At 41.9% G+C, this 27,014-nt stretch overlaps 1 protein-coding gene across 2 annotated transcripts in view; it reads right to left on the bottom strand.

The window, feature by feature from the left end:
- Positions 1-27,014, bottom strand: part of Tbcel (tubulin folding cofactor E like) — a 68,718-nt gene that overhangs the window by 17,918 nt on the left and 23,786 nt on the right. For both annotated transcript variants that reach the window (XM_008826015.3, XM_029560118.1), the window contains exons 3-7: positions 26,137-26,276; positions 19,778-19,959; positions 17,892-18,148; positions 14,321-14,447; positions 12,397-12,513 (exon numbers count right to left, since the gene is read on the bottom strand). In XM_008826015.3, the coding sequence (XP_008824237.1) occupies positions 12,397-12,513; positions 14,321-14,447; positions 17,892-18,148; positions 19,778-19,959; positions 26,137-26,276 (823 nt within the window). The remainder of the gene's footprint in view (positions 1-12,396; positions 12,514-14,320; positions 14,448-17,891; positions 18,149-19,777; positions 19,960-26,136; positions 26,277-27,014) is intronic.

Raw genomic sequence — 27,014 nt, 5'->3', positions numbered from 1 at the left:
AAAGCACATAGCAACCAGCAAGATGCTGATTCTCCCCAACAGGTCAATAAACTTACTATGTTTAGAATCTAGTTACAGCAGGATTACTGTGAATCTTAGAATTCTAAAATTCACATGGGACAGAAATGAACCTACAATAAGTAAAATAATTTGAAAAATAATAGTGGGGGAGGGGCTTGCCCTTGCTGTGAATTAAGGCAGTGTAATTTAGCAATGTTGTACAGATATGTTGTACAAGGATGGATGAATATACCAACGGACCAGAACAGGGCTCTGAAATCGAACCATGCCTAAAAAACAAGTCAAGACAGAGGCAGCATCACAGATCATGGGTTACATACCAATATGACAAGGAAGGGGGAACCTAACATCCCTGTGTGAAATGACACAATGTGAATTCCCCATGAGTGAAAGCCGTATGCTACACCTTTCAAATACGAAACTTAGGACAGTATCTCAAACGATCTTTGGTTAGGAAACAATTTCATTAAAAACGCAGCAATATAGCCCTCAGCTATACTAATATACACATTATACAAATATATACTGATGTTCACAGTGGTTGCACCAGGATGCAATCCCACCAGCAGTGAACGAGAATTCCCCCTTTCCCCACATCCTCACAGCATTTGGTGCCATGTATTCTCTTGATCTTAGCTATTTTGACTGGGGTAAGATGTAACAAAAAACACAGTGCCAGGTAGGCCTCCCTTCGACTTGTTGGTTAGGGTAGTCTTATGAGACTCCCAAAATAACATAGGCTATAGCCATAGACCTTGACTGCCTCCCAGAACTTGAAGGTAAGACCTACTGCTGAAGAAGGGACATACTTCTGACACACGACTTGGAGCAATGCAGCTGGAACTGACCCGGAAGCCTCCTCCCTGAAGATTAGCTCTCATGGTATCAGAGGACATTATGAAAGCTGCCAAAGGAGAAAACCAATCAATGGTCCTACTCAGCTGTAAAGCCAAAACCACAACAATGACAGGCCAGTAGTGGCACTTTTATCTTGGAGGTAATCAACAGTTGCTTCACTGGACTTAAGGTCCACTCAATGGGAGGGAGTTCATGCTTGGTACTGTAAACATAGCCAAGTATGTATGGCTCCAGAAGAACCTACTTCTGTCCCTTCTTTAGGCCAGCGTAATTTCTTGCTATATTCTAAATACATATCTTTGTATTTACAGACAAGTATACCTCTTACAACTCATCAAAGAAGCTTCTTTTTGCAACAGATAGACACTACTATAAAGTTCCACAACTGCTCAAATGCAGAGGGTAAGCGCCTGTGAGGTGGCCAGCCCTAAGTGACACATCTACAATGCAATCAAGGCTCAGGGAACAAAAGATGTCTTAAACAACTTTGTTAGATTTCTTTTAGGTTTATTCATTGTTATTACTGTTTCTAATAGAATCATTGTTTCTGATTCTGTTTCTAGTTAGTGACTGTCAGGATAGACAAACACCATTGACTTGCTCAGGGAACAAAGCAGAACAGGGGCAGAGAGAATATCAATGCATCTCTGAACTCTCACCAGCAAAGCTTCCTCATCAACATATTGGTGATTAGCCCAGAAAGTCACAACTTGTCAAAATGCAGAGACTAAGAGACTGCAGAGTGCTTATCCCTGAACAGGACACCTATACAGACCTCTGCCACCCAAGGCTCAGGAACCATGTGGAAGAGAGGGGTTAAAAGATTGTAAGAGCCGTAGGGCTGGAGGGATGGCTCAGCAGTTAAGAGTGCTGGCTGCTCATGCAGAGGACATGGGTTTGGGTTCCAGCACCCATATGGCAGCTCACAATTGTCTGTAACTCCAGTTCCAGGGGAATTGACACCCTCTTCTCACCTCCACGGTCATTTGCATGACACGGGTGCACTTACATACATGTACGTAATACAGTCATACTCATAAAATAAAAATAATATTTTTTTAAAAGTAAGACTGTAAGAGCCAGAGGTGGTAAATGACCACAAGGAAACAGTTTTCCAGACAGCTGGGAAGTTACTCATAGGAACTCAGAGCAATTACAGCATGCACAAGACCCATGCAAGATTAAGCCACACAAAAACCCAAACATAGAGTGGGGAAGTGGTGGGGCTAGAGAGACGGCTCAGCAGTTAAGAGCACTGGCTGCTCTTGCAGAGGACCCGGGCTCAATTCCCAGCACCCATATAGTGGCTAACAACTGTCCAGAACTCCAGTTCCAGGGAATCCAACACCCTCTTCTGATCTCCTCAAGCACTGCACAACACGGGTGCACTTTCATACATGCAGGCAATGAATTCAAAAACAAACAAAAATAATATTTTTTAAAAAAGAAGTAAGAAAAGCCGGGCATGTTGGTGCATGCCTATAATCCAGCACTTGGAAGGCAGGGGCAGGTGGAGCTCTGTGAGTTCAAGGACAGCCTGGTCAATTCCAGGCTAGCTGGGGCAACAGAGAGACCCTGTTTCAAAAAGACCAAAAAAAAAAAAAAAAAAAAAAAAAAAAAGAAGTAGGGAAGTGGGTAAGAAGCTCCAGCCTTAGCTGAGGAACTATGGGCAATGGACAACTACTGGGAGAGGGAGAGTTGGTTTTCTTCAAGGGTGTGACACTAGATAGGTTAACGAGGCTCCAGTGGATGCACACACACCAAAAGACATTTGGGGACACAAACTTGTCTCAATAGGTCTTAACATATATGACAGAGTACATGAAACCCAGCGGGGAGGAGGTTCAGGAGGGGGGCAGATAGGGGAAGATGTCTAAATATGATCAAAATATATTGTATGAAATTCACAGAAATTCAATAAAAAATAAATAAAAATGCAGTAAAAGCCAGGTACTTGAAGCCTTTAGTTCAAGCTCTTTCGAGGCAGAGGTAAGTAGATTTCTGTGAGCCTGGGGCCAGCCTGGTCTACACAGTGAGTTCCAGGGCAGCCAGGACCAAGGAGTATGAATAAGCAGAGGTCATGGTTGCATGCACAACATCAAGCCAGTCAAAATTCCAGCATGGACAAAAAGGGACTCATAAAACCCCACCAGTAGCTGAGGCGTTACTGGCAACTGATGGCTGCTGGGGGAGGGGACATTGGTTTTCTTCAGGGAGGTGGGCCCTGGGTTGGGTGCCCATGCTCCAATGGTTGGCCCTATACCCCACGCATAAAGTGGCAGCACCAAGTGGACTCAATAGCTCTAAATAAAAAAGAGAGCACATGAAATTTGGATGGATTTCAGGTTGGGGGAATCTGGGAGAAGTTATGGGTTGGACCGGAGGTTGGGGGGTGGATTTGACCAAAACACACTGTGTATGTATATGAAATTCTCAAAAAATAAAGATATTTTTTAAGGAACACTCCATAGAATAAAAAATTGATAAATTTGGTATTATAATTTAAATTTTTCAACAAAAATACAAAATGAAAAGACTAGGCTGAAATGCTACAGACGATGGGAAGGTACTGATGTGACCCAAAGTATAAAACCCTACTTGGTATTTTGATGGTGGTCGAAAGAAGACACCAAAGCTACACATCAAATTCTTGCTACAAAGGGCTGGAGAGATTGCTCAGTGGTTAGGAGAGCTAATTGCTCTTGCAGCGGATCCAGGTTCAGTTCCAAGTGTACACATATCAGGCAGCTCCCAACCACCTGTAACTCTAACTCCATCAGACCTCAACCTCTTCTGGCCTCTGTGGACATCCATACTAACATGCACATCACCCCCCACACACATACATATAATTAAAAATCAATCTTAAAACAATTATTGCGATGGTTATTTTCTGGAGTAAGGACTAAGATACGTGTACAAGGAAAAGACACTCCCATCTTATCTGCAATACTATTTTTTAATTAAAAATAAACTTGAAATAGTATGAAATATTAACCTTGTCAGTTCTGAACAGTGTGAAAATGAATGCTTTACTACTCTTTTCAAAATGTTTTTCATTCTAAAAGGCAAACAAAAACAAAGAGATAAAACCGGCTACTTGTCCTGGCCAAAGCTAAAGTTCAGACAGCAAAGACAATGTCCCCTAAGACCAGGAGACTTGGGAGGCCTGGTCTCCATTCTCTCTCTCCTTTGCAGGGATACTGAACTACTCATCTGAACTCTAATCAAGATTAAGGCAGCTACCTCCCGCTGGGCTGGGAAAGTGGCAAGAAGTCAAAACCAAGTCCTAGGGAATTGGAATGACAAAGCCTGCGAGCCACAGGGAAAGCTAACATTTCAGAGGGTCTCCCAGGAGCTGGAAGGAGAAAGCTCCTTTTGTTTGCTTCAGACTCCTGGCTGAATGTGAGGAGTGCCCTGTCACAGCCCCTGTCAGAGGATGATGGAGCCTGGCAAAGCGGAGAACCCCAGGAGGCCCGTGTCCAGCAGAGGAATGTTCCTCATCACAGCAGGTCGTCTGTGTGGAAGGAATCTGAGGTAACGCACACAGTACACTAGGATTTCTCCAGCATCCCAGACAAAACGGGCCTTCATCAGGGTGGTGTCCCAATACAGACTGCTGCCCTGCTCTCATGATCACAGGAGATACAATCAGCTAAGAACAGCCATTAATCTCAAGCACTGGAAAAACACTCCATACTTTTTAAAGCAAACTGCTAATGACTACATAAGCACTTCGAGAACTGGCGTTCCAATCCTTGACATCACAAAGGACTTCCCAGGGCAGTTGAAGGACTCCTCAGAACAGAAAGTGAGGTATCAGGTTTTTGAGGAGAGTAAAAGTAAAGCAAAAACTTTAGGAAAGTTGTTTTTGGCTTGGTCACCCGGTCTGGTCTCTGGCAGTAGCATTTCTCTGTCCACTGATTGTTTTCTGGAGCCCTGGCTCTTTTAATGAACTGTAAACTTTTAAAGTCTGAAAAAGGAAACACTCCAAATTAATGCACTTACTTCCCCCACTGCACTCAAAAGGAAAAAAAAGAAATCACAGTACCCTGAAAGATACAGGACATTCTGAAGTCTGCAAGAAAAGTTGCATCTTTTTGTCCTTTTCTCTCTTTAAAATTAAACAGAGTACTATGGATTAGTTCAGCACTAAAGAGGCTATTTAAATTCAATCTCAGAGGAAATGGTGAGATAAAGCAAACACAAAATAAAGGGAAAGCTGATAAAGGCAATGTGGACAGAGATCTGATAAAGGGCAAGGTAAAAATAATAAACAGGTGCTAAAGCCGTAAGCATGGAGGTGTCTGCTTCCCTAAAGGATGTTTCTACACCCCTGAGGAATTGGGGCTATAAATATCAGAAAACAAGCAGAATGCACAATGTGTTCTCTGAGGACTACATTCTGTAGTGAAATTCGGCCTAACAAGGGATCTTCTAAAGAGACCACCAACCTCCATCACTCATCCTCTTTCCCTGGTTTCCATTAGTAGCTCAGTCTCCAGGTCTCTCAGCCTTTCCTTGGAAGCACAACCTCAAATTCATCGTCTTAACTCACCCACACACACTTGAAACTTTCGGTGATTTCCTGTTCACCGTAAAAAGCCCCCCTATAGAAAGACACAGGGAAGCACTCAGTGGCCTGTCCTGGCTCATCCTTCCTCCCCAGGGGTAGTTGCCTAGACTGACTTCCCACTTTCTACTTTTCACAAGTCATGTGACACGGCTATCCAGAATACTTTCCCTTGCCTTTACCAGGTTAATTCAAACATTTTCTTGGAAAGCTAGGTCTTCTGGTAGACCTCATCTTCTTTCATGCTCTCCAGGTACAACTGAGTCAATTCAGTCATCTTTCTGACCAGTGCTATACTGCCAGGGAATGTTCTAGGTCATGAGGAAAAAGTAAGACACTAACTAGAAAAAGTTCCTTTTTATGCACAGCTGACAGTAGCACATGGGGGAGGGATGGGAGGGATGGATGGAGAGACAATGTAAGATAAAGCAGGTGTCGGTGACAAAGAAGAAAAATCCGAGCAGGTGAAGAGAATTACAGGAGACAGAGGTGTGCTATTGTGGCTGAAGTAGGTAAAGGAGGATTCTGGAAAAATGTCAGTGAGCAGAGCGCACACAGGTCACCTGCTTAGAGCAGTCCAAACAGGTCAGTCCGCCTGACCAACAGCAAGGAAGGCTTTTGTTTTAGTTTTAATGTACATAAATGAGTTCTTAGGCTGCTGGGTAGAGAACAGGCTCTACGGAGCAGGTGGGCTGGCAGACTGGTTACTAGGCTGCTGAGATACAATGACACAGATGAAAGGCAATGCAGGTTTGAACTCAAGAACATGGAAAAAGTACTCCAAGTCTATGAATATTTTCAGAAACAAGTAACAACAACAACAAAACCCACAGATGGTCTAGATAAAGGCTAAGGAGAAAGAAAGCAAGGATGACACTCTAGCTCTTGCCCTGAACAACTGGAAGAATGGAACGGAGGAAGCTTGCAGAGGAGCAGATGTAGTGGGGAACTCAGGGCAGGAACCTGGAGGGAGGAGCTGACGCACAGGCCATGGAGGAACTCTGCTTAAGGGCTTGCTCCCCTGGCCCCTGCTCAGCCTGCTTTCTTATGCAACACAGGCCCACCTGCCCAGGGATGGCACCACCTACAACAGTCTGGGCCCTTCTACATCACACAACAATCAAGAAGATGCCCCACAGACATAGCCACAGGCCAGTCCAATGGAGGAAATTCCCCAATTGAGGGTCCCTCAATCTAGGTGTGTCAAGTTGACACTAAAGCTGTCCAGCACGCTGAGTGCTTCCATCTTCACACAGGTACAGAAAGCAGAGAAGGAAACTGGAAATGAGGCACAGCTGAAAGCTCTCCAAGCTCACCTCCAGTCCCCTACGGACATGCTTCCTTTGGCAAGGCTGCACCTCCTAAACCTCCCAAAACAGTACGACCAACAGGACAAGGTGCTCAAAGCCTATGTGGGGCCGGGCATGGTGGTGGCACATGCCTTTAACCCCAGCACTTGGGAGGCAGAGGCAAGTGGATCTTTGTGAGATTGAGGCCAGCCTGGTCTACATAGCAAGTTCCAGGCCAGCTGGGGCTACAGGGAGACCCTGTCTCTTTTAAAAAAACAACAAACAAAGCCTATGCGGGACATTCTTCATTCAAACCACCACAGTATGGGAGGATACACAATCAAAAACTTGATTTTAGACACATTAGATTTCAATATCCAGGTGACGATATCAAATTGGAAATACTAGTCTGTAATTTAGAGGCAGATCAAGGTGATAAATTTGGCAATTACCAGAACACAGAGGCATTTAGTGCCATAACTAGCTAAAGTATGGAAGAAATGCATGCAGGAAAGAAGCGGCCCAATGAGGAAGGCCTGGGAACGCTCAGCCTTCGGAGGTCAAAAATATAACAGGACCCACCCAAGGAAAAAGGAAGGTTTTCAGCTCAGCCCGGCTGGCAAGCTTCTCAAGAGCTTCTTTATCCTTATACCTCCAGTTTCTGGACCAGTAATATATCACATTATGCCCTGAAACCTGTTAGAGGCTAGTCATTTCCTGGAAGTTCTCCTGGTGAGGCAGCAGAGTCCAATAACTGAAACACGAGCAGTCCAGTGAGGACATCCTTCCAGCCACCTGTGGGACACACCGGACTTACTGTGAAACAGCACACCACTGCTTCATGAGCCACTGGGAGACAAGGCACAGGGGAAGGCTCTAAAAGAAAGGGCCTATTGACTAGCAAAGCAAACATTGGGATGCTCAAGGGCCAAGAATCAAAGAACAGGGGCTTTTCATCTTTGGTTGTTCCACAAAGTAAATACACATGAAGCATTTGGCTGATCACTGTTTTGTGTTAGCTGATTATTTGCCATAAGCAGCCATAGAAAGAGGCTAAAGCTCCAGCTCCACCTATCAGGAGAAAGCAATGGGGAGGGTATAATGAGCACCTGTAAGCAATTACTAAACTCTTACACTTAGAAGGCACACTCAAAACACTGAGGTATGACTCCCTTCAGTGCCCTAAACATTTTATTCTGGGATAGGAAAACAATATGTAAATCTCTGGATTACCCTTAGTGACTTCCATTGGTAAAATGACTAATCATATGGAAACAGATGTGAATAAAGCAACTGACTCTCAAAGTAACTCTGCTATCATAAAGGACCCTGGGCTCATCATAACGACCCTTTATGCATCACTAAGAGAGACAGTTGGAGTAAATTTCCTCACTGATGCCTAAGTTAAGTAGCGCTATTTCATGTCTAATTAACAGGAGATAGGAAAACCAAAGAGAAGGAAAAACTCAGGGACCCAAACTAAGAGAAAATTGCTGTGGAAGTTAGAATTTACAGGAGAATCAAGTCAAACACTGATTCGGAACAAACAAACAGCAGCAACAAAAATCCATAGTCAAATCAAATGTTTGCCCAAAACAAATGGACCCACCTTTTCAGAAAACTGAAGCTCAAATGTGATTCAGTACGAACACTGACTCATCTAAGGAGGCAGCAAGCTTTCACTAACAGGGCTCTGGGCTAGTCATGTTTCATTAGAGTCTTAGGAAGAGATAGTGCATATAATACAGAAGACAAAGTACCAATTAGTATGGTACTAATCCTCTGTTCACACCACTGTTCTCACTTAATGAGTTTCTATGTTCTTATCTGTCACTTCCTCTCACTATCAGCAAGAATTCCACCACAGTTCACTTTTAAACATTTTTAAAATATTATTTTGTAGGTATGGGTGCGTTGTATACATGGAGGTCAGAGGACAACTTTCAGGAGTCCGTTTTCTCCTTCCACCATGTGGGTTCCAGGGATCGAGCTCATCTTGTCAGGCTTGGTAACAAGTACCTCGCCTCACCAGCTCCTACAGTTTCTTTTCTGGTACGTCACAAGGGTTTGAAAACATACTTGCTAAGTAGATAAATCTATCAGGAGTCTTGCATGAAAACTTCTAGAGAACAGGCAGTATAGTGGAACACAAAAGTCAACTTTGGCTGCCTCCTATCTGAATCTCCTTCTGATTAAGGGCTTGAGGGAGATGACCCAAAACACATGAGCTGTAAGAAGCTGAAAGAACCGAAGAGGAGATATTCATCCCGTCGGGTCTGCAAACTAAACAGAGAGAGTGACATAAACCTGCCATTTTAAATCTTAAGGACTGAGGCAAAGGCACAGACCTCACAGAGTTAATAGCAGATGTACAGTCAAGAATTCAAGGGCATGGCTATAGCAATGGCAGGTAGCCTTCCTGAGGCCTGTCCAACCATCACTCTCAAAAGCATGTTGCAAGACATGAAAATCCTGGCTGGGCCTCACTTCCCATTCATCCTGACCAACCTTAATTCTCTAATCTTGTCAATTCTGTGAGACACTCAGCATTCGAATATTCTCCTACTAAATTCCTACCTGACCTAACTTGGCCAGAGTTGATTTTGTTGTTTGCACTAAGAAATTAGTAGCAGAGAGTGGATGAATTACAAGTAATAGACCCCTGGGTAATTAACAGCAAATTGTGGTTGGTTTCTGGCCCAGAAAAGGCCAAGTGAGTCCCATATCAGTGTTCATAGAAGACATTCTTTAACTCCGTAACAGGGAGAAGTCAAAGAACTAATCATCATCTTTGGTCAAACAGAAGGCTCTGGGTGATTGAGCAAGTGCTGCCCAGGAGCTGATGAATTCACGGCCATGAGGCACAGCACTTGCTATTCTATGCGTACAAGACAGCTTAAATGAAAAGGTCATTGGGGTGAATCTCTATAAACTATACCCAAAGTGTAGCCTGAAACCCAAGCACTACTAAAAAATATCCCAGCACTCACAGGAAGGAGGATCAAGAGTTCGAGGCTACGGGCTGGAGAGGATGGGCTCAGTGGTTCATAGCACTTCCTGCTTTTCCAGAACACCTGGTTCCCATCACCCACACCAGGAGGTGCACAACCCTCTGTAACTTTAGCTCCAGGGAACCCAAAGAGCTCTTCTGGGCTTGGAGGGCACCCACATAACCCCACACATAGCCTCATATTAAAAATAAACTTAAAATATATAGAAATAAAAAGAATTTAAGGCTAGCCTGGGTTACATAGTAAGACCCTGCCTCAAAAATAAATACAGAAAGTATGTTTATTTGTTTTCTCTTTTAACAAAACAGCTAAGGAAGCCATAAAAATTGCACCAGAGTTGATGCTCCAGGTTGCTAAATTACAGGTCAGTAAAATTTGTAATAATGAGACTATTACATGAAAATTGAAGCACTGATCAGAAGAAGAGAAAGAGGCTAGAGAGATGGCTCGGCAGTTAAGACCACATACTGCTGCAGAAAACCTGAGTTTGGTTCCTAGGACCCACTTCAGGTGGTATACAACTGCCTGGTAACTATAGTTCCAGGGGGCTTTGACACCTATGACCTCCCCCAGCACCTGCACTCAGATGTGCACATACCTACACAGACACACACAGACACACACACACAAAATTAAAAATAAGATAAATCTAAAATATTCAAAATACATTTATTTAAAAAAGAGAACAAACAGATGGAGATATGTAGAAAGAGGCACTGGACACCCCTTGCTAACAGGGGAGCCCATCTTCCCTTATTAATGAGTCTGTTCCTCTCTTGCTTGAAAAGGCAGTAAAATCCCCCTGCCTAAAGGAATTCACCTGCAAGAGTAAACTAACCCATTTATTCTGCCCTTCCACACATGCCCCACTGACATCAGATCATAGTATGCTCTGTGGGGTTAATCACGAAACACTTAAAAGACTTTGGTCATTTACTCAAACACACTGGCAATAAGATCCTGAGTGGTGTAGTTCAAGGAAGGAAAAGCAGTTTTAGTTTTAGCTGATTTTGTTGGTATAGGAACTTGCCAGAAAATCTGAATCTAAACGTTACCTTCAGCAGTCAGAAGCAGCTGTAGCTGGGTGACCGGACACTGGATGTGAGCATGGTTTATACTACAGGAAGCTGAGATGTCATATATTTTCTAAGATCATGTGGAAGAATTAAAAACCTTCAAGGACACAAGAATAAGGGAAGGATCACATCATCCACCTTGCCCCTTAGAAGATATTTTCTGCTCCAAGGCCTTGAAAACAGAAGAGGAGCTTCCATATTTCTTCACAGGCCAGGGATGTAGGTACAAGACTGAAATCAGGTTGCCCACTTCTATTTCAAGGACAGAATCAGCCAAACAGTGACATTTAAGCACCAGTGAGTGGGGAAGTAGGCACAAATAAAGAGGGAGAAAGGTCAGAATGGTCATTAAAATAGTCCATGTGGAGGGCTGGAGAGATCAGTCAGTAAACTGCTTGCCACACAAATGTGAGGACCTGAGTTCAATCTCCAACACCAATGTAAAAAGCCACGGGCTGCACTCAACTATAATCGCAGCCCTGGGGAGGCTGGAGATACAAGGGTTCTGGGCTTGCTGGCCAGCTAGTCAAGTCACTGAGTCCCAGGTTCAGTGGGAGACCCTGTCTCATAAAATAAGGTAGAGAAGAACTGAGGAAGATGTCAACCTATGACCTTTACATGCACATGCACCCGCATACATGTACCCACATGTATATGCACACACACAGGTATATACACATACCCACACCTAAATAAACAAGTAAATTAAATCAATCAATCTTGCTTTTCCACTGTGTACTCCAGGCCCATTCTCCTGTCTCCGCCTCCCACCTCCCCATAGGGGTGCTAGAATTACAGACCCTGGCACTACATACACATCCAGCCTTTATGTGTACATTCTGGAGATCCGAACTTGGGTCCTCAGGCCTGAATGGCAAGCATTTTTACCTATAAAGCCATCTCCCCAGCCTAGCTTTTTCTTAAATAAGGAACGTAGATAACTTTTTTGAGAACCCATTTTACTTGTCTACTCCTGGAAACCTGCTTTCAGAGACATCTTTTCCTTGTGTATTTGGCAATCTACACCTGCTGCCCTTCGTTTATCTATAGAGTATTATACGTAGCTCTCCACACTGTCTACTAAGCTGTTGTGAACTGACAGGTATGTCTTAGTCCCAGCATGTCTCTTCTTACTCAACCACCCTGAGTTATTCCTTGAAGAGTCTTTTTCCCAGGCCCTTCCTCATCTGCTAAGCTGGCAAGCTGCAGAAGCTACAGTATCCAAAAGCAAGACAAGGGAGATGAAGGAACTAGTTTGAATGGTAGGTGAAAATTTGTCCCGAGAGAAGAGGGCCAAAAAGGGAATTGAGGGTGTGAAGCGTGGAGCGGGACCTTCGGGTATCAGCCAACACTTATCCAATCACCCACACGAGACTAGAAGAAATATACTGCAGAAAATGGGACGAGAAAGGCTTGCTTTTGTGTTTTTCCCTTTTCTTTTTAAACCTACTGCCAATGTCCTCTACAAAGGCTCTAATACCAAATGTAGACTTTGTCCTTAGAGAAATAGTCCTTAAATTGCCTGACACTAAACAGTGCTTTGCTGTGCTGCCGAGAGATCTCTTTACCTGAATGGCACGTCTTCCTGTGGAACATCCACATAGTAACGAATAAAAAACCTCTCAGAGTCTTCTCGTTCACCATCGGTAACAACACTGCCATTGAGTTTAGAAACAGATGGCAATCTGCAAGTTAAGTCAAACCAAAGACATTTTAAGATGCTAAAAATTCTTAGCTTTAGAAGTACAATAAGTGATGTGGGGCCCAGCCGTCTCTTCTGAAAGGGTACTTTTGGTATAGTTTGCTCATATGCGAACATTAACACAAAATGAAGTTGTACAACAGGAAAAAATAAATCATGTTTTATTTTTGGATGTGACATTGGTCTTTTTTTTTAACCTCACATTGCAGAATACAGTTCTAGGTCACACTATCCAATCTAGGTAGACAGAATAAAAAAATTATGTGGTCTAAATTGCCTAGTAGCCCCATTTAAAAAAAATTGTTCTGTGTATATGCGAGTCTATGTGCTCACATGTGTGGTTGCCTGCAAAGACTAGAAGAGGGCATTGGATCCCCTACAGCTGGAGTGAAAGGTGGGTGTGAGCCACCTGACATGCGTCCTGGGAGCTGAACTTAGGTCCTCTGCAAGTACAGCAAACACTCTTAAACTGATGAACCTTCTCTCCAGCCCCATTTTAAAAAGCCAAACAGGTAACATTTTAACAGTATTTTTTATTTAATCCAATATAACCAGAATAAAATCATTCCCATGTGTAATCAACGTCAAACAGTAAGTAATGAGCTCTTTTGTACTCTTACTCATACAAATTTTTGGAAATCCAGTGTCTGTTTTACATTTCAAATTAGACAAGGCATATTTCAAATGTTCACAGCTACACTTGGCTAGTGGCTACCATATTAAACAGCACAAGTTCAAAGAGTAGTTAGTATAATACAGTTATATAATTCATGAATTGCTTTATACTTGTAAAAGAATTTGGTGAAGAAAATAAAGCCTAAAGCCTACTGTAAGACTCACACATCCTGGTAAAAGAGCAATAAGCTGCCCTGTCTGTCTTTGGTGAGAAATAACGTGTCTGTGAACAACGGCAAGGAAGTATGGATCTGCCAGGCATTAGCTGGTCAGAAAGATCAATACCATGTTTAAAGAAGCACTCTTCTTTAGGAACCATAAAGCCTTCTGCTTGTCTTTCAAAAGCTCCGTGCAGAGAGCAGACAGAGAACAAAGCAAAGCTCCAGGCCCTTTTTCATTTTAGCCTAAATCTTATTTCTGCTAAAGTTTCTTATAAAAATCCACACTCCTGGGAGCCGCAGTCGTGTGAGGGACAGCGTCTGCAACATGAAAGGCATCAAGAACACAGAAGACTGTAACAGTGGTCACGTCTAAGTGAATGGAGATTCAAGAAGAAACACTGATGCTGCGAAAATGGTCCAGTTTCCAGGTATCTGCATTTACAGGACCACTTTGTAAGGAGAGGAAACAAGGGTACCTGTACCAGCTGACACCCCTTACACAGACTCATACTTCACCCCAAACCAGGACTTTCACAAATATTCTAAGTATTAAAAGGCAAAGGAAAAGAAAAAAGAAAAAAGTCAGGAATGGTGAGGCACACTTTTAATCCCAGCACCCCAGAGGCAGAGGCAGGGGGGATGTCTGTGAGACGGAGGCCAGGTCTACATAGCGAGTTCCAGGCCAGCTGTGGCTATAGGGAGACCCTGTATCCAAAAAAAAATAAGTAAATAAATAAAAAATGGAACACTCATGGGGAATTTCTTCCAGTGGTCTTGGCAGGACAGCTACATTTTACACCCTGGTCACTGTATTACATTTCCTTTATCCAGAGCTGAGTGCTGCAGGAGCAGCCAATGGGTAAATTCACAGCACACTGCCCCCACACAGTACAATGTCTCTTTAATGATACAATACAGCCATGAGAGTAAGCAGCAGAAATCCAGAGAACAGACCTGGCCACTACCAGCTTCCTTCGCTCCTCGGTGGTATATGGCTGCAGAAGAGGAATTCCTAACAATCTCACTTCTTCAAGTTTAGGGAATGAATTCAATTTATCAATGTCTTCCCAGGACTGCAAACCTGATTGGAGAAAGATAGTATTTAAGTAAACCCAGAGATGATAAACACAGCCAAGCCCCAGCCAGCAATTCCTGAAATGCTAAGGTGACAATGAAGGAGACGGACAGCTGGACAGCTGCTAGTACCTAACCTGAAGAAAGTAAAGTAACGTTGCCTCCCCAGAAAAGAGGCACAGTGGGCACACCTATCATCTCATCTGCTTAGGAAGCTAAAGCAGGAGGATTTCGAGTTCAAGGCCAGCTTAGGCAAGATAGTGAGACCTGACTCAAAAAAACAAAACAAAACAAAACAAAACGAAAAACAGAGGCTGCAGAGATGACTCAGAGGTTAAGAGTATTGGCTGCTCTTGCAGAGGACCCAGGTTTGATTCCCAGCACCCACAGGGTGGCTAACAACTGTCCGTAACTTCAGTTCCAGGGGATCTGATGCCCTCTTCCGACCTCTGTAGGCACTGCATGCATGACACGGGTACACTTACATGAAGGCAATACACTCATACACATAAAAAAATAAATATTTTTTAAAAAACAAAAACTAAAACAAGCCAGGAGTGGTAGTGCACACCTTTAGTCTCAGCACTCAGGAGGCAAAGGCAGGTAGATCTCTGTGAGAGCAAAGTCAGTCTGGTCTATATGGCAAGTTCCAGACCAGACAAGGATACAGTTCTAGACCACACTAGACTAGACAGGAATACAGGGAGACACTGTCTCAAAAAAGAACAGAAGAAAAGCAAAATAAAGGCCCCTACAAAACTCCCCAAAACAAGTAAAGCTCACTTTTCCATAGTCAATCTCAGTTCTGTGAGTTCAGTGGTAAGGAGAAAAGGGAGAGCCAGGTTCCCCAACATCTTCTCATCTCCCCTTCCACCACAGTGGCTTATAATCGGGGACATCATGGTTTCAATAAGTAAGGTCTACTCCATGATTGCATGAATACATTCTTTAAAAAGCGATTTGACCAACTCACTTTACTCAAACATAGATTTGTGGACCGTAGCTATCAGTCAGAGGTGATGGCAGCATAGCAAACTTTTTTCCCACCATGTTTTAAAAGGCAAGAGAAGACACGATCGTGTCACTGTCACACCACCCTCATGTTGGTGACAGGACGAACAGGTCCAAGGTCACTGTTAAACTAGCAAAACAGTAATCCTAAACCTTTAGAGATGGAGAAGATGCACCAAGTTAAGATGCTTAGTCCTCAAATGAAACTCCCTGTCTGTGGGCAAATGTTTCATCCAAGTCAACATTTGACTTCCAAGTGGGAAAAAAAACTCCTAAACGGTTAAGCTGGTCAATTTTACAACGTGGGAAATCCATTTCAGAGAACAGCATAACCCCTTCACATTTCTATCGACACTCAGCAGGGGTAAAGTCAGAGGAGCAGCTCATGAGGACTTGGAACACAAGTACAAGCCACAACCACCCTCTCCCCTTCAGTGGGCACCACCACCTAGATGCAACAGACTTAGGTCATGGGGTATCAAACTGTGAAATAAACTGCTTCCTTGTGCAAAACACTGCTTTTAAAATGTATTTCCTACTCTTAACCTCTACAGTGAATTAAAACTGTTATCTTTTCTAGTTTTGAGGTACAGTTAATTATGTAGGTATTTTAAGAAACAGGATGAAAAACTATGCCAATGAGAGTAAAAGTCAGATTGAAAGGAAGTTTCCTATAAAAGATACACTTAATAAAGGCCTACTGACTGAAACATGCAAAGAACTCTTAAAATTCGGCTATAAGCTGGGCCTGGTGGCACAGGCCGATTACTGCAGCTACTCAGGAGACTGAAGCAGGAGTCACAATTTACTGAGACCTGACTCAAAATAGAAAGTAAAAAGACGCTTAGGGATATAGCTTATTGGTAGAGTGACTGTTTAACATCACAGGCCCTAGGCTTAATCTTCAGTACTGAAAAAAGAACTACAACCCAACTAACAACTCAACAACATAACTACAGCCCAACTACAATCCAAGTAAAATGGACAAAATGCTTGAACAGACACTTTTCGAAGAAGAAAAACACATGGGAAGTAAGCGTGTGCAAAGATGCCGATTCCCATTTGTCATTAGGGAACTTAAAACTAAAACAACAATCAGGTTACCACAACGCACCTATTTGAAGTCAAAGTATACATCACTGACTTGCCATTAAGGAACTTCAAACTAAAACAAGGAGATGATCACGGCTACCTACTACAAGGCAAAGTACACACGGCTGACAGCACTGAATGCTGACAAGCATGTGAACAGAACATCTCACTCATTGTTGGTGAAAATGGAAAACAGTGCAGCTACTTTCCAAAAGAGTTTGGTGGTTTCTTACAAATATTCTTACCATATTATTCAGCCATCATGCCCTTGGTATTTACCTAAAGAAACTGAAAATTTATGTCCACTTAGAAATCTACACACAGGTATTTATAGAAGCTTTATTCACAACTGCACAAACCTTCAAGTAACCAAAAGGTGATGGATAAACTGTGGCACAGTTATTATTCAGGGTGAAAAAGAAATGAGCTATCAAGCCACAAAAAGACACGAAGGACTTAAATGTTTATTACAAAGTGAAAGAAACCAATCTAAAAAGGCTCCATACTACATGATTCCAAACAAAAGACATTCTGGAAAATAAACAAAACTGTAGAGACAATAAAAGCATAGCAGTCGTCAGTTAGGGCAATAAATAGGTAGACTGCAGGGCGTCACTAGACCACTGGACTATTTAGTGTACTGCTACATGGTGGATACTGTTACTGCCCATTTGGCAAAACTCATGGACTAGATGACAAAAAGTGTAGGTGCCAAAGGAAACTAAGGACTCTGACTCACAATGGCATGTCAGCACTAGTTCACCGACCAAAGTGTCACAGGCTGGGGATGGGATTAGACAGCAGAGGCGCCTGCACACTCAAGGGAACAGAGGACACATGGGAACCGCCTATACTGAAGTTTGCTGTGAACCTAAAACTGCTCTAAAAGAAATATAATTTGTTAAGACATATTCATTCCTATAATACACAGGGTCCAGTGGAAATAAGATGACAATCAATTATGTATAGATACTAGAAACATCAGCATTTGTAAAGGCTACAGATTGGGATTCCTCACTCTACATGCAAACAAAATGATCTAGTTTATAATTCTTTTTCTTCCCTTTATTCTTTTAATAACTAATTCATCAATTTCATTTCACTCTTTCATAGCATGACTTCTTTAATGTACAAAACAGAAATTACTAATATAATTCTATGCTTAGTATTTATTACAGCATTTATGAAAACAAATGCTGACAATGTAGTCAATCAATAGGCACCTGCATGTCATGTTGAAAATTCACCCTATAAAAAGGCATGGCTGTGACTGAACTACATGTTTACTGCCTTTCACCCATGAACTTGGATCAGACTGACACAGAATGAGAGCAAGCCCGTGCCTCACCTGACTTGTGGAGGCTGATGGAACGCAGATTGGGGAACAACCTAGCCAGCGAGTCCGCAGGCTCCTCGATAGCATTCAAATGATTGTTGGCCAGGACCAAGGTATCCAGCGAAGGAAACATAACTCCCAGCTTTCGGATTTCAGTCCAGTCTTGGAGGTTATTGTCTGTTATATGTAGGAGCTTAAGAGAATGACAGCAAACAGAAGGACAAGACACTGTTTCATAGTCATTAAGGCACAGGAAGAGCTCCTCCAAACTGCAGAGAAAAAGAAACAATTGTTTAAAGCAGTTTAGACAGATTTACACAAGATTTTCATGCATTCAATAAATAAATGAGGCATGAGCCTGTAATCCTAGGAGGTTGAAGCAGGGAGGGCACAAGCTAGCCTGGACTATACAGTGATACCCTGCCTAAATAAATAAATAAATAAATAAATAAATAAATAAATAATCAACTATACATGAGACTCTCGTATGTATTACAGACAAAACACAAAGAGTTTTCCTGAAGCTCAAAATATTGTATAGCTGGGAAGATAAAAATCTAATGTGAAACACAGAAAATGATGCAAGCTACTACTAAATTAATCTTGTGCTTAAATAATTAAATGTTAAATCAGGAAGTACTGATTCAAAGCATTTCATGTAGAAACAAACCTGAAGCTGTAGGTACAGTAACAAGACAAGGATGCATTGCCTTCAAGGAGGAGCAGACTTAAACTGAGAGGCGATGTAAGACAGCCCAGAAACAACACAATGTTTATTAAAAACAACAACAGTGGCCCACGCCTTTTCAGGAGGCAGAGGCAGGTGGATCTCTGTGAATTCTAGACCAGCCTGGTGTCCATTAGTAAATCCAGGCCAGCTGCTGCTACACAGAGACCTTGTCTCAAAAAGACCAAAAAAACCCCCCAAAAAACAAAACAAAACAAAACAAAACAAAAAAAAACCCACCACCACCACCAACAACAACAACAAAATCTACTAAATCCCTAAGACTACTAATGTAATTATGTCTACTTCATAGACAAGGAAACTGAGTTCAAAGAGGTTAAGGAGCTTTAAAAGTTAATTCAACTGACAGATCTGGTGGTGCATATCTAAAATACCTGCATTTGGGAAGCAGAGTCAGAAGACTAGGAGTTCAAGGTTAGCCTCAGCTACAGAGTGAGTTTGAGGCCAGCCCATACACTTCACGAGACCCTGTCTCAAACAAACAGTTAAGTCAATGTCCTGTTGGAAGCCATATGCGGTAAGGCAATCAAGCTCAAGAGTGAGAAGTTAAATGTAGTAAATAGTGTGTAGTGAGATGCTGAAGCATTTGGATGATTTCCATATTTAGTCAGTCAAGAAACTACAGCCTTATGTGTTTCTTTAAACTATTTGCTCTTCAGGTGTGTGCAGAAACATGGATACAAACAGAACCTAAAAAAATCCTAAATCGTTAAGCAAAAGTACACTTTATTTCTTAAATGATAGATAAGCATGCCAGGGCCACTTCTGCATTAGACCGGAAAGGCTCTCAACCATCTCCATGGTAATAGACTTTGGAGATACTATCATTCTTTTTCTTCCAAAGAAAAGGGCTAAAGCAAAATTCTTAAATCAAGTAATCAGAAGATTAAAATGGAGAAAGGCTGAGCTGATGAGGAAGCGGTAAATGCTTCTCAGGGCCATTTTCTAGGGAAGGGTGCTGAGTCCCACAACTTGGAGCTATGCCCCTGGGACCCTCACACCCTCACTCCAACGACTCCATTTTTTTTTCTAACCTCTTTCTCCATTCAACCTGAAGTTCTAGAGTTACTGAGATGGGAGATCAGCAGTAATTCTATGTACGGACACAGATGGCAACAAGCTCCCTCTCCACCATGCTCACTGGGCTTACTCTGGTAACTCCTGCAGTATCGTGTGGACTGTTTCCCATGAAGCTTTGCTGTTGTTGAGGACAAGTTTGCGAACCCCAGAGAAGGACCCAGCGCATGTTCTTTCTAAAACCGACAAATTCAGAGGATTGGAACTCAGGTTTAGAAACTCCAACTGGGGAACATTTGACACAATTTTACTGACCTGGGGAGAAAAAAAAAAAAGAAGTTCATCAGGCAGTAATCAGAGCTTTTAGGCAGCAATCATGTTCACAAGGTCTCAGTGAATGGGTCCCCAGGTAAAGGACCTGTTACTGCAGGGAGTCCTACTTAGTAAAGGTACCCACAGAGCAGCAGAGGACTTCAATAAACTGTGGCAAATAATTTAATCTATTTCTAAGAAATAGTGGCATAACTGAGAATTAGCAGTACAAAAGAAAGATTCCCTGTGTGACCATTAGCAAGGTTCTGGTTCTGCTCTGTATGATGCACTCTTGGATAAATAAAGATAAAAGGATAATTTAGATGACATTCTGAACTCTACATTTTTAAAGAGCTAAGATTAGATCATGCAGCTCTGTTTGAATCTTTTACCTCTCATTCTCAACACCACATTAAATCTAAGCAAAGGTTTCTTCCAACCCCCTTGGTAATAATTTGTGTGGTCAAAACTGAGTCATAATCACTCAGGAAAGCATCAGTTTGGTTCTAAGGCAAATCAAACTTCAAAACACATTTATGCAAAAGCCAAAAGCATCTGTAACGATATAGAGAAAGAGAAAGGATGATGACCATTTTGAGTTAGTTAGCAACTTCTCATACAAAAGGGAAGGGAAGTCACTGAACCAGCTATGTGCTGTGCATAGTATGAGTTGCCTTGATATAGCTCATTTTATTAATTCTCAAACTAACCTGCCAGATATGACCCTCATCATAATAAGTGAGGAACTGAAGTTTGGAGATGTTAAATAATTTGACTAAGGTCCCATAGTCACAAATGACAAATCTGGAATTCAGAAATCAGGGTCACTGTTCTTTCTAACTTACCTAAAGAAAAAGAATAGGCTATTGTTGGCATGGTTAATCAGGGCTAAGGTAAGCAAGGACTGAAGTAAACGCCCATCAAATGCACTGAGCACTAAAGAGCCAGGCAGTGTGATAACTAAAAGTTATTAAAAAGAGGATCAGAAAGAAGTACCAAGAATTAATTTCAGAGTTGGAAAATATGGGTTCAAATCAGTTTCCAACACTCACTAGCTGAGTGGTTTCAGATGCATTACTTAACCTTTCCAAATCTCAGTTTCCTCATCAGAGAAACAGGGAAAGGCCCCATATGATACAGAATATTGGTAGGACTGGGTGAGATGCACATGGAATGCACTCAGCATAGCATCTCACAGATGTTTTTGAAATCTTTTCCTTAACTTCCCCTAACTGTCCATAAACTATGGGAACAGGAGTAGTGAGGCACTGTCAAATGTGCACAAAGTCATTTAATAGCTATAACTGTGATTGACATAAGAAGGGTACCTCGTGCCAATATCTTACCCCTGGTTTTCCATCAGAGACACTGGTAGAGCTTTCAGAATAAATATTCCCAAGTCCCCCATGATCTATCTAGTCAGAAGTTGCCCAGGGGGATAAGCTTCAGGGTTGGGACCTGATACCAGTTTTTTTTCAGAGCTCTGAAGTAACTGAAAGTCCACGCCAAGAGAACAGCCACAGGCGGAAAGAAATGGTGATCTGCAGTGCACAACAGTTCACCGAATCTACTCAGTTCAGGAGCTCTAAAACCAGTGGGAAGGTTAACTCCAAGAAGGTTCAAGTATTTCATCCGTTCTGCACACTAATCGTTTGAAGGGGCACCATTTATTCTCATTTTACAAATGAGGAAATGAGCTGCCTCTCAGAAAAGACACACCATGCTTCTTAGAGTGTAAGGAATTTTAACAATCTGCACACGTTCTCTTGCAGTCCCTGCTGTGATCACATGTTCCTGAACCTTTACGCAACACATGGCTAGAATCTAGAGTTTGGTCTGTCACTACGACACAGCTTACTAGCTCATGCAGGGTCCAATGCTGTACTGCATTGTGACCTCAATACTAATGAGAAGGACTTTCACAAAGATGATGACCAATTACACGTTACCTCTTTGAAGGGGTAAAGGGGAATTCTACTCAGTAACTGTTAATTATAGTATAACTCCACTTAAATAGACATGAAACATAAACCCTTTGCCTCCATGCTGTTATAATAAAAATCAAAACACACAAAAATGAGTAAGTAGTTCAAGGGTTTTGAAGCAAATTCTGGGGGCTCTCCAAGGCTAACAGCTTTGTGACAGTCCTCACCTTCCGCATCTGCTCTAATGTTGTGAGAACACTACAACAATGACTTGTGTATCATAAAAACATAAAATTGGACACAACCGGCTGGGCGTGGTGGCGCATCCTTTAGTTCCAGCACTCAGTAGGCAGAGGCAGGAGGATCTCTTAAGTTTGAGGCCAGCCTGGTCTCCATAGTGAATCCAGGCCAGCTGCAAAAAAAAAAAAAAAAAAAAAAAAAAAAAGGACACAACCTAAGCAATAGGGCAGGAAAAAAAATAATTATGTGTTAGAAATAAATATTTTCTTTTCAAAAGGTTGAAAATCCAAAAGGTTTCCTAGGCAACCTCAAATTGGTGATAAGATTCAAGAAAACAGCAAAATTTGTTAGACTGACAAAATTACTTATGATGGAAAATTTCCCAACAGCAAAGGTGACAACCATTCTACTAAACTTCTAAGGCCATATATTGATTCTGCATTTTTAAATGCCAAATAGCAAAAACTCCTCCAGCTGGAATGCACTGTGAAAGCATGGAGACAACCTCAGATTGCCCTAAAGCCTCTGGCAGCTCTGTGATTTAAGAGAGGGTCCTCCTTGCTGGGTGTGGTGGTGCACACCTTTTGTCCCAGCACTCGGGAGGCAGAGGCAGTCAGATCTCTGTGAGTTCAAGGCCAGTCTGGTCTACATAGTGAATTCCAGGACAGCTGGGGCTACAAGGAGACTCTGTCTCAAAAAGACCAAAAAAAAAAAAAAAAAAAGAGAGGGTCTTCCATCCTGGCTCCTGTAAAGGAGAAACTAAAGATTTTAAAGAAAATGGGAAAGGGTTTTAAGATAACAATCTGTAATTTATACCAAGGCCTTTCTCTGCCTCACCTGACTGGCTAATTCCTGCCCCAGCCCCACTGCTTGGTTGAATTTCTTTTATAAAATAGTTCCTCAACAAGAAAAGGGGAAAAAGGTATGTTGAGAAAGGTTGGACACAATTGTATCCAATCAAAATTCAAGTCAATAGCTTAAAAACTGCAATTGCTTTATACATAGGCACCCAATTTAGAAAGGTAGATATACATAAATTTTTACCTTCCCCAAAGTATTACATTTCTGTCTCACGTGTAGTCTACCTTTGGAATATATAGCAGCCAAAATCCAAAACACAAAAGAAATTACTTATAACTCATAATGTTAGTGAGTACTCAGAAAACTGAGAAACCCACTACGTTATTTTGTTCCACAATGCTATGTCAATACTGGCTGAGGTCAACTTAGTTAATGCCCAGGGACAAATAATCTTTTTTGTAATCAGACATATGGGGTGTGATGGGATTAAAGTGCAACATCTTAAAACCAGTGACCTAAGAAGTATTTGTAGCTTGGCAAAGAGTTCAATCAAGATGAAGAATCAATATTCTTTTACCGCCAGTATTTTTTCCATCTCTCGAAGCTCTGATATATACTCTAAAAGACTGGGATCAACTACAGTTAAGGATTATAAAGGAATGATGGAAACAAAAATCAACTGGAAAAGAGAACCTGAAAGCAGCAGCAAAAATTCCTTGTCTGAAAACGGACACCAAATCCACACAAGGACACTCGAACCAAGTGCAGCAGAGTTCAAATAATACTTGACCTTCTGGCAGTATGTCAGTGTGGTCTCAGAAATATCTAACATAGACCTGTGCTGGAGCAGAGAACAAACTCAGTTACCTAGTGGAAGCTCTGTCTACTGGTCTATCCTATGGACATCTTCCTTTTAAAGTGGTAATTATATCATTACTAAACTGCTCCCACCAGTGAGCAAAAGCCTGTGTATATAGTCAAAGCACAGGTCAAACCTACAAAGCACAGAGCCTGTGTGAAATTCTATGCCCCCAAAGCAACAAACTTGTAAGATTCAGCATGTGAGCACAGCAGTGGATGGAGTCAGGGGAAGATCTGGTCTGATCCATCCGTCATGCAGAACACAAATATCCCCAAACCTGGGAAACAAGAGCTTTGGGAGCAGGACTGAGGAGAGTCATGGAGGAAAGGAGAGTTAAAAGGTATGTTTTTTGCATATGGGCAGTGTGAACTGCACATGCCTGGCCAGTGGGTATCGCAGAAGACAAAAAAGCAGTCTATAATCTACGGAGCAGTGAGATACACAAGTTTACATAGGTAAATAGATAAAGAGATGAATAGAAATTATTCCTTAGAACAATCCCAAAACTCTACACTTCACTTAGAAATCAGGTGACATGAGCCTCCAAGACTTTTGATAAAGATCCTTATCAAAATGGAAACTATGACCAAGAACACTGTTCCCAGATTAAACAAGACAACAAAACAGATACACAGAAGAAAAGTTGATCAAACTGTGCTGGCAGCTTTTTCTTCAACAAGAAAGCTGTCTTAGGATTCACAGAGCATTTGATGTTTACAAAGTATTTCAATGATTAATTATCAGCAAGCCTATTTTCAAATGAGCAAAGAGGAACACTAAAGGACCAGGTGAATTCTGGGAGATCACAGCAAGAGTTATAGCAAGTAGTCTTGACCAATCCTTAAAATATAATTATTTATTTGTCAATACATTGAGCAAACATTTGACTCTCTAGTATGCTGGGTGCTGATGATTTAAAAAAAAACAAGTCTCCAGTGGAAATAAGCTGACAGTCTCTAGAAAAATTGTGGAGCAGGAAGGCAAGAGACTATACCACACTGTGATGGATCCTTCCCCAGCAGCATGGCACAGGTGCTCTGGGACACTCTGATATGTCTGTATTGAGAGCTGGGAAAATCTGACAGAGGAATGACAACCTGATTTCATCTGATAAATTCCAGCTGATAAAGAGGCAGTGGGCAGCAGAAGACAGGAAAGAGAGCAGTGGGTTCTGCATGAAGCCTTTCATGCCGTGCACTTAGGATGTGCTGCAAGTGACAGCGAAGGGCTAAAACAGACATGAAGTTCTAGAAATGGCAAAGCTGTGTGCTGAGGGCTCATTCCTAAGGAATGCAGACCTTGGTTCCTCAGCAAGGCAATGCAGCTGAAGCTCTTCACACAGGAGGGGGCGCTGCAGTAGCCCTGGGAAGAATGGAGAAAGCAGGACACAAGCAGAACAGGTAAAACCTTTCAGCCACCTTCTCCAAACAGCCAAAGCAAAAACGAGGAGCTTGAATCAAGGCAAGAGACAGAACCAAGTAGGAAGAACTATATTTCCTTAAAATTCATGGTAGCTTCTATCAGGAAATGTCTAATCAGGCCAGTAACGTTATCTACAGTAGCAAGACAGACGTTATAATGCTATTTGTATACTTCGTTTAGAGTTCCTCTGAGGTCAAAAGACATCACTTATCTCAAACTACCAGATATTGATTAATGTTAAGAAAAATATGGGGGTGAAGAGATGGCTCAGTGGTTAAGAACTCTGGCTGCTCTTGAGGAGGATCCAGGTTCGGTTCCCAGCATCCACATGGTGTCTAACAACCATCTGTAACTCCAGTTCCAAGGGATCCAATGCCCTCTTCTGACTTCTGAGGGCACTGCACGACATGGGTGTACTTACATGCAGGCTTTACACTCACTCACACACACACAAACACACACATACACACAAAATACAAATAATAAAAAAATAAAATAAAAATGCTGAGGGACCTGGAACAATTTCAGTAATAGTATTTCTATAATCCTGATTTCAGCCTGAGCAACCGGATGTCAATTTGTAGTAATAAATACTGAAGCAAAAGCACAGCATGAGCACAGGATGTGTAACTAGAGGGACAGAGGATTAATATGCTGTTTGCAATCTAAACCTGTGCAGACTCGTTAACCTTTCGGTGCCTGGAATAAAATGCGTCAGTGCTATTCACCTCAATTTAGAAAACCAAGGTGGCAGTAATAAATGAACTGGAACTTTACCACAGGGAGTCACTGCTGTGCTGTTTATTTTGAGGCACAGAGATAACAAGACTCAAGTGAGAATCTGAGCTCAACAGAATGTGACATAACAGCAACAAGAATGCAATGATTACTTCTGCCTTTCACCAAAATACAGCAATATACACACTTTACCTCATGCCAGTCTTCAAGTTTGTTGTCAGAAAGATCCAGTTCTGACACATGAGCGCAGAAGGCAGCAATTTCTCTTTCATCTCCTGCACAGGTAATTCCACAGCTGTTCAACACGAGTACACTTGGGAGGTTGAGGCGATCTGAATCACAAGGGACACAAGACACTTGCTACATTCGGCCTAATTCTTTCCTATATATGTTTAGTCCCTAGGAATTGTCAAGAAACTAAACTCAAATTGTATGAAATTACATGAGGATCAAGAAAACATAATGGGTCCTGGGGCCCTGAATCCTAAAGGGAGACAGCTAGATATAGGCTGGAAGCAATTACTGAACCATTACCAACAAAAAGTCCTGTAGGCTTTAACTCCCAGCAGGACACTTTGTCAGTTATCAACAGCATCCACAATGTCACCTTATCATGCAAACACCAGACCCAGGTGAGACCTTATACCACCACTTTCTACTGATCTTGATTCCTTCATTCTAAAACATCTGCAGAACTCTTCTCTCTAATGTGTATCTTTATCTTTTTGCTCTCTTTGAAAATGACCTAAGCCACTCAATGATCTATCTGCCAAGTCACCTTTGTCTTTAAGTTCATATGTCCAAAACACCCTCCTCACTTATGCAGAGCCATTCAAAACTTTGTGTTTGTTTCTTTCATTCTTGCCTATCAATTATTTCCATTTCCTGCTCATGTGTTAACAGAATTTTTCCCCTATGAAAATTAGTCTTGCTTTTAAAATAAAATCTTAATGAGAGAAAGGGCTTCAGAATCTGAAATGTGCAAAGACTATGGTCAAATAACAGCTCTGACCACCACCTGGTTCTACAATACATGAGTCAATAAAACCATTCTTACTATCGCTACCTAG

Source organism: Nannospalax galili, unplaced genomic scaffold (genome assembly GCF_000622305.1).
Source record: "Nannospalax galili isolate Female #2095 unplaced genomic scaffold, S.galili_v1.0 scaffold229, whole genome shotgun sequence".
Classification (NCBI taxonomy): domain Eukaryota; kingdom Metazoa; phylum Chordata; class Mammalia; order Rodentia; family Spalacidae; genus Nannospalax; species Nannospalax galili.
This window is presented reverse-complemented; position numbering and strand designations above follow the sequence as displayed.